Here is a 13,457-nt window from a genome sequence, read left to right as displayed (position 1 = left end):
GGAAGAAGTTGTAATTCTGCACCTCTGCTTGTTCATTTACAAAAGTAGAAAGTTGGCCACATGATTTGTGAGAAATCTTCTGTTTCACAGTGTACAGTTACACAGGTAAATTATGCACGATCAGGTTCCTGCCCCGATATATCAAAACACTTCCGCTGAGAGAAGGGAACGAGGATTAAACGAAGACGCAGAGAGACTATCGCTGATGACTGAATAGCAAAAGCTTTATTCTCTAGCCTAAGTTTATATATGTTTCAAGAAACATGCCTGCAGGGATAATCACATTATCTCTTTTTCTAATTATTAAATTTTATTAGTTTTAATGCTCATTTACAGAGATTTGGGGTTTTCATTCATTCATTGTTGCACTGTTTTCTCCACCCTCCTCCTATCTGTCTGAGATGTTGACTGGTTGATCAAACATTCCCAGATCTCAACACAAAACAAGGATATCTTCTGGAATATCCTATAATGTGTTTTGAAGAACAAAAAGCAAAAAGGTATCACATTCCTTGAATTCTGAGACCTTTGGTCACTCCCTATTCATTAGCATTCTGCTTCCTTGGGTTGTTTACTGTCAAATAGATGGTCAAGCCAATATGGGTGGTCCTGCTGGTTTTACAATGCATTGGTAATCTTGCATTGCAAGTTAGCCAGGTCCCCAACAATGCACCAATTTATTTTTGTCCAAACTGTACTTTAGATATAAGAATGGTAAAGAATAGATCACTGTCATAGTGCAATGAGGAAAGAATGTAGAGTATGTCTATGTTTTTATTTTAGTGAACTATCTTTACTTTGTCAACTTTTTACTTCTTGCTCCTGCAGGGGGCACATCATGAATCCTGTGGAGAACAGTACAGAGCTGAGGGAGTTTGTCCTCGTGGGTCTCACCAAAGCTCCAGAACTTCAGGTCCCACTCTTTGTCCTGTTCACTCTTTTATACCTCACCACTCTGATTGGGAACCTGGGCATGATCGGGCTGATTCTTGTGGACTCTCGCCTCCACACTCCCATGTATTTTTTCCTCAGTAACCTCTCGCTAGCCGACTTTGCTTACTCTTCAGCTGTGACTCCCAAGGTCATGGCTGGGTTCCTTGTAGAAGACAATATCATCTCCTACAATGCATGTGCTATCCAAATGTTCTTTTTTGTAGTGTTTGCAACGTCAGAAAATTTCCTATTGACCTCAATGGCCTATGATCGCTACGCAGCAGTGTGTAAACCCCTACATTATTCCACCATCATGACAAGCAGTGTATCTATTCGCATGGCCCTAGGCTCCTTTGCCTGTGGTGTCCTCAATGCCTGTTTCCACGTGGGCGACGTATTCAGCCTTTCTTTATGTCGGTCCCGAATGATCCAACACTTCTTCTGTGATGTTCCAGCCATCTTGGCTCTCTCTTGCTCTGAGAAACTCATTAGTGAGCTGTTTCTTGTTTCTCTGACAACTTTTAATGTCGTTTTTGCTCTTCTGATTATCTCAGTTTCCTACCTGTTCATATTTATGACCATCTTGAAGGTGCGTTCAGGTCAAGGATACCAGAAAGCTTTGTCCACCTGTGCTTCCCACCTCACTGCAGTGTCCATCTTCTACGGGACAGTCATCTTCATGTACCTACAGCCCAGCTCCAGTCACTCCATGGACACGGACAAAGTGGCATCAGTCTTCTACTCCATAGTCATCCCCATGCTCAACCCTGTGGTCTACAGCCTGAGGAACAAGGAAGTGAAGAACGCATTCAAGAAAGTTGTTGATATTGGTGGGATTGTAAAATGGTACAACCACTCTGGAAGGCAGTTTGGCATTTCCTTAAAAAGCTGAACAAAGAAATGCCATGTGACCCAGCTATTCCACTACTTGGAATATACACCAAGAAAATGAGAACTGAGGCACAAATGGAGACTTGTACATCAATGTTGATAGGAGCATTATTCACCATCACAAGAACATCGAAACGGCCTGGATGTGCAACCACAATCAAATGGATTGAAACACTGTCATACGTTCACACAATGGAACTATGCAGCACGCAGTAGCAATGATTTTTTTAAATTACTACCTAACTTGGGAGGGACTGGAGAGCATTATGCTGAGTGAACTAACTCAGCCCCACAAGGACAAATACTGTATAAAACCATTATTGTAGAATGAGTATAAGGATCGGGGGGTCGGGGATGTGTGTGGAGGGTAGAAGCAGAGGGATGAGGATATGCAGGGGGTCAGGGGCATTAATCATGGGGTTGTACAATTTGATGGGTGCGGCATGAGGGACATTGGAAAAATCTGTCCTGGAAAACAATGTATTTGAATTTTGTAAATAAACTAGCTGTTGTTGTTATGTGCCGTCGAGTTGCTTGCAACTCATAGCGACCCTATGTACAAAAGCCCTAAACTCTGTTCTGTCCTGTGCCAATTGCACTCTCTGACACTCCCATCATGATTACCCCAGTCATCACTGAATCAATCCACCTCATAGAGGGCCTTCCCCTCCTGGGCTGTCCCTCCACCCTCCCAAGCATGATGTCCCTCTCTAAGGACCTGTCCCTCCTTACAACATGTCCAGAGCATGGTAGATGGAGCCTCAGAATCCTTGCCTTCAAGAAGCCGCCCAGTTTAACCCTTTTCAGGATGAATCTGTTTGTTTTCCTAGCAGTGCATGGTATTCTCAATACTCTTCTCCAGCACCACAGCTCAAAGGCATCAATTCTCCTTCTATCCTCCTTAGTCATTGTCCAATTCTCTGATGCATAACAAGTGATAGCAAAGACCATGGCCTGTGTCAGATGCACCTTAGTCTCCAGAGAGACACTATTGCTCTTCAGTACTTTGGAGAGGTCCCTAACAGCAGACTTTCCCATCGCAATACGTCTTTTAATATCCTGGCTACTGGTGCCAAGAGTGTTGGCTGTGGAGCCAAGCAAACTAAAGCTGTGAACAATCTCAATCTCTTCACCATCTATCCTGATGCTGCCAATTGGTCTAGTGGTGAGAATCTTTGTCTTCTTGACATTGAGCCTCAATCCATATTGGAGGCTGCAGTCCTCGACCCTCTGCAGCAAGCGTGTCAGGTCCTCCTCAGTTTCAGCAAGTAGGGTTGTGTCATCTGCATGTCTCAGATTGTTGATAGATCTTCCACCAATCTTGACTCCACATTTCTCCTCATAGAGCCCCCCAAAAGCAGTCTTTTCTGTCAAAAACCTCAATAATGACATTTTATTTAATAATTTATTCCACTGACATTTATCTACCACATGCCAAGCAAACATGCACTGAAATAGGAAGACACTTGCGTCAACAATCTGAAAGAAGGTGTGCATTACAAAGTGAATTGGGGGAGGGAGAAGGAGAAATATGTGTACGAATAAATGAACAGAACATTCTCTTTCTGTAAACTTTCAATAGCAGCAAACAAACATGGGATATCATGTCTGTGCTCCATTTAGTTGTGTTAGGGTGGGAAACTTTTAAAGGTAAATGGAATATGGCTAGTTTTGATAAAATGAATTAGTTGTGTTATTAGATTATAAATTTGTGTCTATTATTTTTTCCTTTTTTTAGTTCTTTTTTCTTTTTTAAAATTTATTATTAATTTCAGTAAAAATTTACAGAGACTTTGTATTTCCATTCATTCATTGTTGCACTTTTCTCCCCTCTGAACCCTCCCCTCTAGTACACTACCCTCTTGGAAAAGTAAAATTCTTTCATTGTTTAACAACCCCTCCCCCCCCCAAGGCCCACTCCACCCTGTAGCTTTTGCTCTAGACACCTGCCATGACAAAATTACCTAATCACATAGCCCTTTTAAACAGTTTTCTCCCTTATCTGTTTCAATGCAGTATATACATTATTGAATCCATCTTTCTCAGTCTTCCCCCAACCCTGAGGTCAGTCCTGTTTTACAACAGTGACACCATGCAGTATTTGTCCTTTGGTGACTGAGATACTGCACTCAGCATAATGTCCTCCAGGGTCACCCATTTTGAATAATATTGCATGAGTTCCTTGTTTTTCAATGTAGCATAGTATTCCATTGTGTGAATATACCAGAGCTTCTCTATCCATTCGTATGTTGATGGGCACTTAGGTTGTTTCCAACTCCTTGCCATTGTGAACAAAGCCGCAATAAACATGGCTGTGCAGTGTCTATTATTTTTTGGGTCTGTACTTGAATGACTGTTCTAAGACTCCCAGTTGAGTAACAGACACACTTTTCAAGGAAGGTTTGCAAACTTTTGTTAGTACATTTTTTTTAAATTAGGAAATATGTAAATATTCATTGCCATCAAGTTGATGAAGGGCCTCCTAACTGAGCCCTCAGTGGGTTTCTGAGGTTCTAAGTCACACAGTAGATTGACCTTCTTTTTTCCACAGAGTTGCAGGTGCATGTGAACTTCCAGAAAGGCTTGGTCTTTATTTGAACAGTTGACTACCAGGGCTCCCTATATGATTATCATGTTGGGAAAAAAATTGTATTTTTCAATTCTTTGAACCAAAATGCTCACATTAAAATTTTCAAAAGAATAAAATACTCATACTACAAGGATAAAAGTATAAAAATAAATAGGTTTCCAACTTATTTGTGTATGATTATTGTTTTTTTCAAGGAGTCCTGGTGTTGTAGTAGTTAACCACCTATATGCTAACCCAAAGGTTGGTAATTTGAGCACACAGCAGTTCTGGTAGATAAAGACCTAGACAATCTGCTTCTGTAAAGATCTCAGCCCAGAAAAGTCCTATGGAGTTGTTCTATTTTGTCATATAGAGTCATTATAAGTCAAGTTCGACTCCATTACACCTAAAAATAACAGCAACCCTTGTTGCTTATGAGTGACCACGTAAGATGAAAATATTGATCTGCACGGATCTGGAGTAAAAGAGAAAAAGGGCTATCAAAACTCAAAGAAGAAATCTGTCTACAGAACTAACCGCTCATGTTGTTGTTGTTGAACACTGTAGCGTCAGAACTGACCCAGAGCTGACACTCCTGCGGGTTTTCAGAGGCAGTTAGTTAATCACACCGAAGGATATTGCCCGTCCTTCTCTCCCAGAGTGCCTTGTGGTCTTGAATCATGCGATTTCAGGATTGTAGTGTAGCTTCTCGCCACCACGAGGCCACCAGAGCTCTGGAATAGCTCATAAGAACCACTATATTATTGGTCTTGAAATCAGAAGATCTAGATGGTGCCCACCTACTACTAACAACTGTTCTGATAAGGAGAACAGTGGATGGTTCCAGTCAGAGTGGTAGGAAAGTGTATAACAAGCTTCAATTCCTAAAGATTAGACATAATGGGCTGGTAGAAATGAGAGGATTCCCTGAGACTTCTGCTGGGGGATATCATTATTTTAAGAAAGGGATCCACCTTTTTTTTTATTGAGCCTTCACCTCATTTATTAAACTAATTTTAAGCAACTTCAAGTTGATAAATTTACAATGAAGAATAGAAGACCAACCAGGAGGGGACAGAATGTGCTAGAGGTTGGAAGGGGGCTGCGTGGTTCCTCAACCGTGTCTCTTGTGGAGCACTTGTACTCCACTGTACAATTAAGGTTTTCTTCCCCAAATGTCAATGTGATCTTAGGCCCTCCGGCTGGGGCTAGTCTCCCAGTTCTAGTGGTGTGCGGCTTTGTGGCCTAGGTTAATCCAAGCCTCCACGTCCTCCCTTCTTGCAAGCCTCAATTACCTATGCATGAGGCTCGGGAGAGGTAGCCAATCTGCCTGATGGGAGCACTTGCTTAAGGATGGAGCTGCCATTCCTCTATAAACCTGTCCTTAGTCCTACCACAGAAGCTGTTTTCATTTAGGGGATGGTGAGTCCCAGGTGATGGCCAAGAAGCACATGTCCTAAGTGGCTTCCTCAAAGCATTTATTCTGAGAGGGAGCCATTTGGCCACTTCCCTTTTTTATCATCACATTTCTAATAGCTGCTCCATTTCTTCAAGGGCAGTTGTAAAATCATTTACTTGATTGTTACATATGCTTTGCTGTTCTAGGAACCGGATCCTTTCTTCTTCTTTCGTCTTCAACTTTACCTTTAAGGCCTGTAACTCTTTCATCTGCTTTTTGGCAGTTTCATTAAAAAGCTTCAGCTCATCTTGCAAAGTTTCTAACAGCAACATAGACTCCATGTGATCTGTAGTGGGTTCTTGTGCTGCGAGGGACTCATTTCCTAAAACTGGGTTTATGCCCTTGCTCTCCAAAATTGCCAAACAGTTGTCCTGAAACTTCTCCAGCAGCTTCACCTTCTGAGTCAGGTCTTTCAATTCTCCCTGGGTTTCAGTCAACTTTACGTGCAATTGCTTATTGACGGCCTCTAAGAGCTGCTTCTTATCCTTGAACTCTTCCTCTGCTTTCTGCTTACTCAGTGGTTTGTAGTTCTTTCTGATGTTTGTTTTCATGGCAGTGTCTGTAGCTTTCATCTGCCCATTTTCTCATCTCGGTTTGATGGCTTTTGTAATATCGGTCTCTGAACTGCTTGCATGAAAATTTTTGGACATGTCTACTTCTTTAGATTTAACAGGTAAGAAACTTTTAGAAGCTCGAGATTGTCTGTCTGTGGGCAGGCTGCCGCTCTGCGTAGACGGGGGCTGCAGAGTATACACTGTCTTAACCACGCTGGTCATCATAACGAGGCAGCAAGGCTGGACCCCTGAAACTTGCTGCTCCCGCCTGCAGTCTTCCTCGATCTCGTCCAAAAAAATAGGGATCCACCTTTTGAGGTCACTCTTCAGTCAAAGGACAGATCATCTCATAAACAAACAGTATCAGTGAGTACTGTGCTCTTTTTAAAAGAATATCTTATAGGAACCAAGTGATCAGTATTTATCCTAAAGTAAGGATAGGAAGTTCAGGAGTTGGACAGGGAAGCTAGTTTAGGGGAAACAGAACTAGAGTGGAATTTATAACATGTTGACATACTGTAAAAAGATGTAAGAAATGTCATTAAACAGGATCTTTAGAAATTGCTAAAGGAGAACCTCATTTATTGTGTAAATATTCACTAATAATAGAAATTAAAAGCCATGGAATATGAGACTATCTAAAAGCTTAATATATGAATCAACAGTTGAATGTACTAGTTATACAGTTTATTTTCATGAGTCTAACTATCCATGTTATTATTGTATAAATGACTTTTATTGTATAAATAATTTGAACCCATTGCTTCAAGTTGAATTCCAACTCATGCCCCATATAGTTTGTTTTTTTAAAATTTTTTATTTTTTATGTGTGTACCATCAAATCAGATCAGACTGGTACAGGAGGAGACTGACCTTCCTTCTTCAGCAGAGTATCTGGTGGATACGAACCCGTGCACCTCTGGGACTGAAGTGCACCTTCTTGCCACTAGGCCACCAGAGCTCGCCAAATGCCCCATATAGTTTTCAAGGCTACCAATCTTTACAGAAGTAGAATGCAATGCTGTTCTGCCATAGATAGGCTGGTAGGTTTGAATCATCTAGATTTCAGTTAGCAGTCAAGTTGACAGTCATCACTGCAATCCTAAATCGTGGTTGTACTGTGAATACGTAGTCAAATGTTTTGATAGGACATGCAAAGCTGTATGTTTTCAAAATCTATTATCCCTTCTTCCAAGGCACCTCTGTGGGGTTAGAATCACCCTTCTTTTGACAGAGTAGTCAGATATCCACCAACTTTATGCCATCAGTGACTCAACTATTTGCAGTAAATATAAACAGAAAAACTGCCAATAATAAACATAATTCTTATTCAAAAATTTAATATTTATATAGCATTTATATTTGATTTTGCTCTATTGCGGAGTTTATTTTGTAATCAATCTACCTATGAGAGTTTGCCTTGATGCTTTTGTTTTCTACCTTTATACACTTAGAGGCATGCAGACTCTCAAAACTTGATTATGCTTAAATATTTTAAGATGATCTTCTCAAGGACATTAGTGTGGGCAGAGTGAATTAATACAAATATCCCTTTTCGGCTCTTTTAGGAATTTACTCTGTTGCTAAATCTTCCACTGAAACATTCTAACCTGACCCAGAGCCTCATTGTTCCAAGGCAAAGCTGCACTCAAATAAAATTGTTTCTTTGATTATTTAACTTCTTATTGTTCTCTTTAAAAATTATTTCTGATGTTTCACAAGAAAAACAAGTGAAGCAGTTACATGAATATTCTCTGTGACTATGAAAACACTACTTCAATAATAATATGGGGGAATAGATATAAAAGGGAAAAAAATTCTCAGTTATTGTTATTTAGCGTTGAAATAAAAACCAACCCATAGATAACCTTCCAGAAGTTTTTCAGAGGTGGTTAATTACATGGGAGATTGACTATCTTTCTCTAACAGAGCAGCCGGTGGATTCAAACCAAGCTTCTTCGGGTTGACAGAGAAATTCCTTACCACTATTTTCAGGAAGTTTATTATAGAAATTTAGATAGTGCTGTATCTCAAGACCTATGGCATGTTACATCTATTCCTCTATTATAACAAAGACATTTTCTTTTCCTCATACACACTTTATTCTTCTTTTTTAAAAAATGATTCATATATGTTGTGTTTCATTCATGTACATAGTGGTCTTTTTGGTTTTGTTTTGTGTTTCACACTTTCCTTCACTGACATTAAAGCTGAACACAGACACTCCGTGTGACCCAGCTGTTCCACTGCTAGGTACATATCCCAAGGAAATTAGAACTGAGACACAGAAGGGCATTTGTACACCAATGCTCATACTAACATTATTCACCATCACAAGAACATGGAAACATCCCAAAAGCCCAATCACAACTGAATGCATTGAGATATTATGGTACATTCACATGACGGAATACTTCACAGCAGTCAGGAGCAATGAAACAACAATAACAACAACAAAAAACTACATAACTTGGGAGAGACTGGAGGGCCTTATGCTGAGTGAACTAACTCAGTCTCATAAGGACACTTTTTGGAAATAGATTGTTTTTGTTGTTGTTATGTGCGTCGAGTCACTTGTTACTCATAACGACCCTATGTACAACAGCCCTAAACTCTGCTCTGTCCTGTGCCAGTCGCACTGCCTCTGACACACCCATCCTGATTATCCCAGTCACTGAATCAATCCACCTCATAGAGGGTCTTCCCCGCCTGCGCTGTCCCTCCACCTACCAAGCATGATGTCCCTCTCCAAGGACCTGTCCCTCCTTGCAACATGTCCAAAGTATGTTAGATGGAGCCTCAGAAACCTTGCCTCCAAGAAGCAGCCCGGTTTGACCCTTTCCAGGATGAATCTGCTTGTTTTCGTAGCAGTCCATGGTACATTCAATACTCTTCTCCAGCACCACAGCTCGAAGGCATCAATAACAGATTAGCTAGTGGTAAAGAAGCTACATTACAGCCCCAAAGGCATCTAATTCAAATCCACCAGCTGTTTCTCAGAACAAGAATGGGCAATCTCTTATGCAATTTAGTGCCTCTGAAACCTGTTGGAGGTTCACCTATGAGTTGGTTCTGACGCAGCTCACACAACAACAACAGCAACGCACTACACAGGCAGGACCTCAGAGAAAGGAATGTTGCCATTGAGGTATTTGGCCCACGTCAGCACCACACTTAAAGAAGGAAAGACAGCTTCTAAAAATCCAACATGGATTCCAGACTGATGTCAATACTTCAGAGTGGAGTTAAGGCTCTGCCTTTACACTACGTCTGTTTGTGTTGTTGTTGTTGTGTACTGTAGATTCAGAACCCACCCAGCTGTCCCTCCAGCAGGTTTTCAGAGGCAGTTAATCGCATGGTAGGAGATTGTTCATTCTTGTCCCACTGAGCAGCTGGTGGCCTCAAACCACATGCCTTCAGGTGCTGCAGACCAGGGTAAAGTAATTTTATAATTATGAATCATGAGACAGACAGCCAGGAATGAGATAGAGTAGAGAGCATAAAACAGAGGGCCAGCAGTTCTCAACTGAAGACCCCAAGCCAAGCTTCTCTGTATCTTCTTTGAAAATTATCAGGAAGTAAATCACAAAGAGAATTCAATGCAAATGAAGCCAAGCTCATTCTATTGAAAACCTTCTGCTTGACTCAGAAGGGAGGGGTCAGCAAATGCAAGAATCTGGTAAAACCTGAAGGATTGCCTTTGTGCCTCTGGGTGAACTCCAGTGTGAACCGTGCCTCCCCTACCACATCCTGAAATAGCATTCAGTTTATTACAAATATTGAGTATTGGCTTCCCATATTCTGGATTGCAGTGCAGCTTCTTGTCACTAGGCCACCAGAGCTCCTCCCTCTTTGGCCTCTCATATGTACTGAGTCATGCAGAAACAAAATTTAATGGAAGTTTTATTAAGGTAGTAAGGCTTAGATCAAGACTGACAGGGGTTTGAAGCAATATAACTTTGGACCTGCTGCTCTTCCTGCCAATGGCTCGAAGCTCATTTTCTGTAAGAGCGTTGCTTATTCAGAGTCTCTTTCCTTTCCAAATAAAACTGGGAATTGCCTTTTCTGGCTCTGGTGGCTTAGTAGTAAAGAGTTCACTGCTAACCCAAAGTCGAGGGTTTGAATCTACCAGCTGCTCCATGGACAATCTCCTACTGTGTGATTTACCATCTTTGAAAGCAGGCTGGCGAGTCAGCTGTAACTCAGTTCTAACTCCATAGTACATAACACAAGGACATCATCTCCTTGAAGAATGAGTTTGATATCTGTACTGAAGTTGTATCAAACCTGTAGATTGCTTTTGGGAGGGTTGTCATTTTCACAAGGTTGAATCTCCCTTCCCATGAACAGGGAATATTATTTCTATTTAATTAGATCTCATTGCTTCTTTCTTGTTGCATTTTGCAGTTTTCCTTTTAAAGATCTTTCGCGTCTCAGGTTAAATCCTAAGTATTTCATCTTGTGGTTGGTTATTGCAAATGGCATTGCTTTCTTAGTTTCCTTTTCTGTACTTGCTTTACTGGTGTAGAGAAAGTGCTGGTATGTGGCATAAATGTGCTTTCAGACATGCTCCAAAATACACAGCTAGAAGAGAGTCTTCTAGCCACATGACCAAAGTTTTCGAGACAAAGCTCCGTCACTCTGCTTTTACCTTCTCCAAGATATCTCTGTTTGTTCTTTTTATGAAATAAAAAAAAGTTAACTTTCACATTGGATCGGATGTTGTTGTTGTTGTTGTTGTTATGTGCCGTTGAGTTGCTTGCGACTCATAGTGACCCTATGTCCAACAGCCCTAAACTCTGCTCTATCCTGTGCCAATTGCACTGTCTCTGACACTCCCATTCCAATTATCCCACTCACTGAATCAATCCACCTCATAGAGGGCCTTCCTTTCCTGAGCTGTCCCTCCACCCTCCCAAGCATGATGTCCTTCTCCAAGGACCGGTCTCTCCTCACAACATGTCCAAAGTATGTTAGACGGAGCCTCAGAATCGTTGCCTCCAAGGAGCCACCCGGTTTATCCCTTTCCAGGACAAATCTGTTTGTTTTCCTAGCAGTCCATGGTATTCTCAATACTCTTCTCCAGCACCACAGCTCAAAGGCATCAATTCTCCTTCTATCCTCCTTGGTCATTGTCCAACTCTCTGATGCATAACAAGTGATTGTGAAGACCATGGCCTGTATCAGATGCACCTTAGTCTCCAGAGAGACACCATTGTTCTTCAGTACTTTGGAGAGGTCCCTAACAGCAGACTTTCCCATGGCAATGCGCCTTTTAATTTCCTGGCTGCTGGTGCCAAGATTGTTGACTGTGGAGCAAAGCAAACTAAAGAAAGCTGTGTACAATCTCAATCTCTTCACCATCCATCAGATACAAAAGTCAAATAAATTGTGTTTCATTTATGCAGTGTTTCACACATTCCTTGTTTATTCTTTTGACAATCCATGGGATATTCAGCATTCTCCTCCAGTATCACTAATCTAAGGCATCAATTCTTCTTCAGTCATCCTTAGTCATTGTCCAGTTCTCAGATGCATAGCAAGTGACTTAAAAGACCATGATCTGAATCAGGAGCACTTTAGTCCTCAAGCTGACATCATTGCTCCTCAATAATTTAGAGAGGTCCCTGATGCAGATTTTCCCAATGCAACACATCTTCCAATCTCCTGACTGCTAGTCCCAAGTATAATGATCGTGGATTCAAGTAAAATGAAGTCCTTTTAACTTAGTAGTCTCTAAATGCAATCAAATCTATCTCTATAACAAGATTGAGGGAGATTTGAGCACAGAAAGAAAAGGAGCAGAGTATACAACCACAGAAGCAGATGTGGGAGTCATGAGTTAATAGACTAAGGCATTATGCCAAGGAAAATTAGAGGGAGGTTGGCCTTACCATGACACTGATTTCAGCTCATGGAGGCTCAGGTCAGAATTCTGGCCCTGAGAATTGGGAGACAATAAATGTCTGTTGGCTTAGGCCACCACATCCATGGTCATTTGTCACGATTACCATCAGAAACAAACTTCATGTTGTTCCAGATCTTACACTGTCATAGTCCACTTTTTAACTCTGAAAATCCAAACTGGCACACAGTTATTATATTACCTTCAGCCACTGTTCATACTTTATTGTCCATACTTATGAGTTTTCACTAATATAACCTTGTTGTTGTTTTTGTTGTTATGTGTCATCAAGTTGCCTGCGACTCATAGTGACCTCATACAACAGGCCTAAACTCTACTCTATCCTGTGCCAATCTTATTGTCTCCAACACACATATTCCCATTACCCTAGTCACTGAATCAATCCGTCTCATCGAGGGTCTTCCTTTCCTCCACTGTCCCTCTGCCCTCCTAAAGCATGACATCCCTCTCCACGGACTAATCCTGCCTTGCAACATGTCCAAAGTACATCAGATGAAGTTTCAGAATCCTTGCCTCTAAGGAGTTGCTTGGTTTAATCCTCTCTAGGATGAATCTGTTTGCTTTCCTGGCAGTCCATGGTACATTCAATACTCTTCTCCAGCACCACAGTTCAAAGGCATCAATTCTCCTTCTATCATCCTTAGTCATTGTCCAGCTCTCTGATGCATAGCAGGCAATTGCACAGATCATGGCTTGAATCAGGCGCACCTTAGTCTTCAGACTGACATTTTTGCTCTTCAGTATTTTGGAGAAGTCTCTAACAGCAGACTACCAAGTTGAATTTAGTTGTCATGTCTCCTTAATTTCCTATAGTATATGAGTTTGATAAGTCTTTCTGATTAAATTGAGAGTTTTCAGGAATAGTTGTTGTTATTAGATCTCATGCAGTGAATTCTAACTCATAGCTGCTTGTGTGAAACACAGCTAAATACTTCCTGGTCTTATGCGGTCTTTACAATTGTTTTTATGTCTGAGCCCACTGTTGAAGCTCTGTGTCAATGGAGCTTGTTAAGAGCCTTCCTCTTTTTTGCCTTCCCTCTACTTTACAAAAACAATGACATCCATCTCCAGAAACTGATCCCTTCTAATAACATGTCCAAAGTAGGGGAGATAAAGTGTCATCAT

The 13,457-nt window shown here is 41.1% G+C and overlaps 1 protein-coding gene and 1 pseudogene across 1 annotated transcript; one reads left to right on the top strand and one right to left on the bottom strand.

The window, feature by feature from the left end:
• Window positions 1-838: 838 nt before the first annotated feature.
• LOC102873075 (olfactory receptor 5B2-like) lies at window positions 839-5,642 on the top strand. Its single transcript, XM_006900471.1, has 2 exons — window positions 839-1,771; window positions 5,415-5,642. The coding sequence occupies exons 1-2, from the start codon at window positions 839-841 to the stop codon at window positions 5,640-5,642; spliced, it is 1,161 nt and encodes a 386-aa protein (XP_006900533.1).
• A 272-nt stretch (window positions 5,643-5,914) lies between these two features.
• LOC102872667 lies at window positions 5,915-13,457 on the bottom strand (annotated as a pseudogene).

This window comes from Elephantulus edwardii, unplaced genomic scaffold (genome assembly GCF_000299155.1).
Source record: "Elephantulus edwardii isolate Elephantulus edwardi_28Jun2011 unplaced genomic scaffold, EleEdw1.0 scaffold00284, whole genome shotgun sequence".
Lineage (NCBI taxonomy): Eukaryota > Metazoa > Chordata > Mammalia > Macroscelidea > Macroscelididae > Elephantulus > Elephantulus edwardii.
The sequence above is the reverse complement of the archived record's forward strand: the minus strand, read 5'-3'. Positions and strand labels throughout refer to the sequence as shown.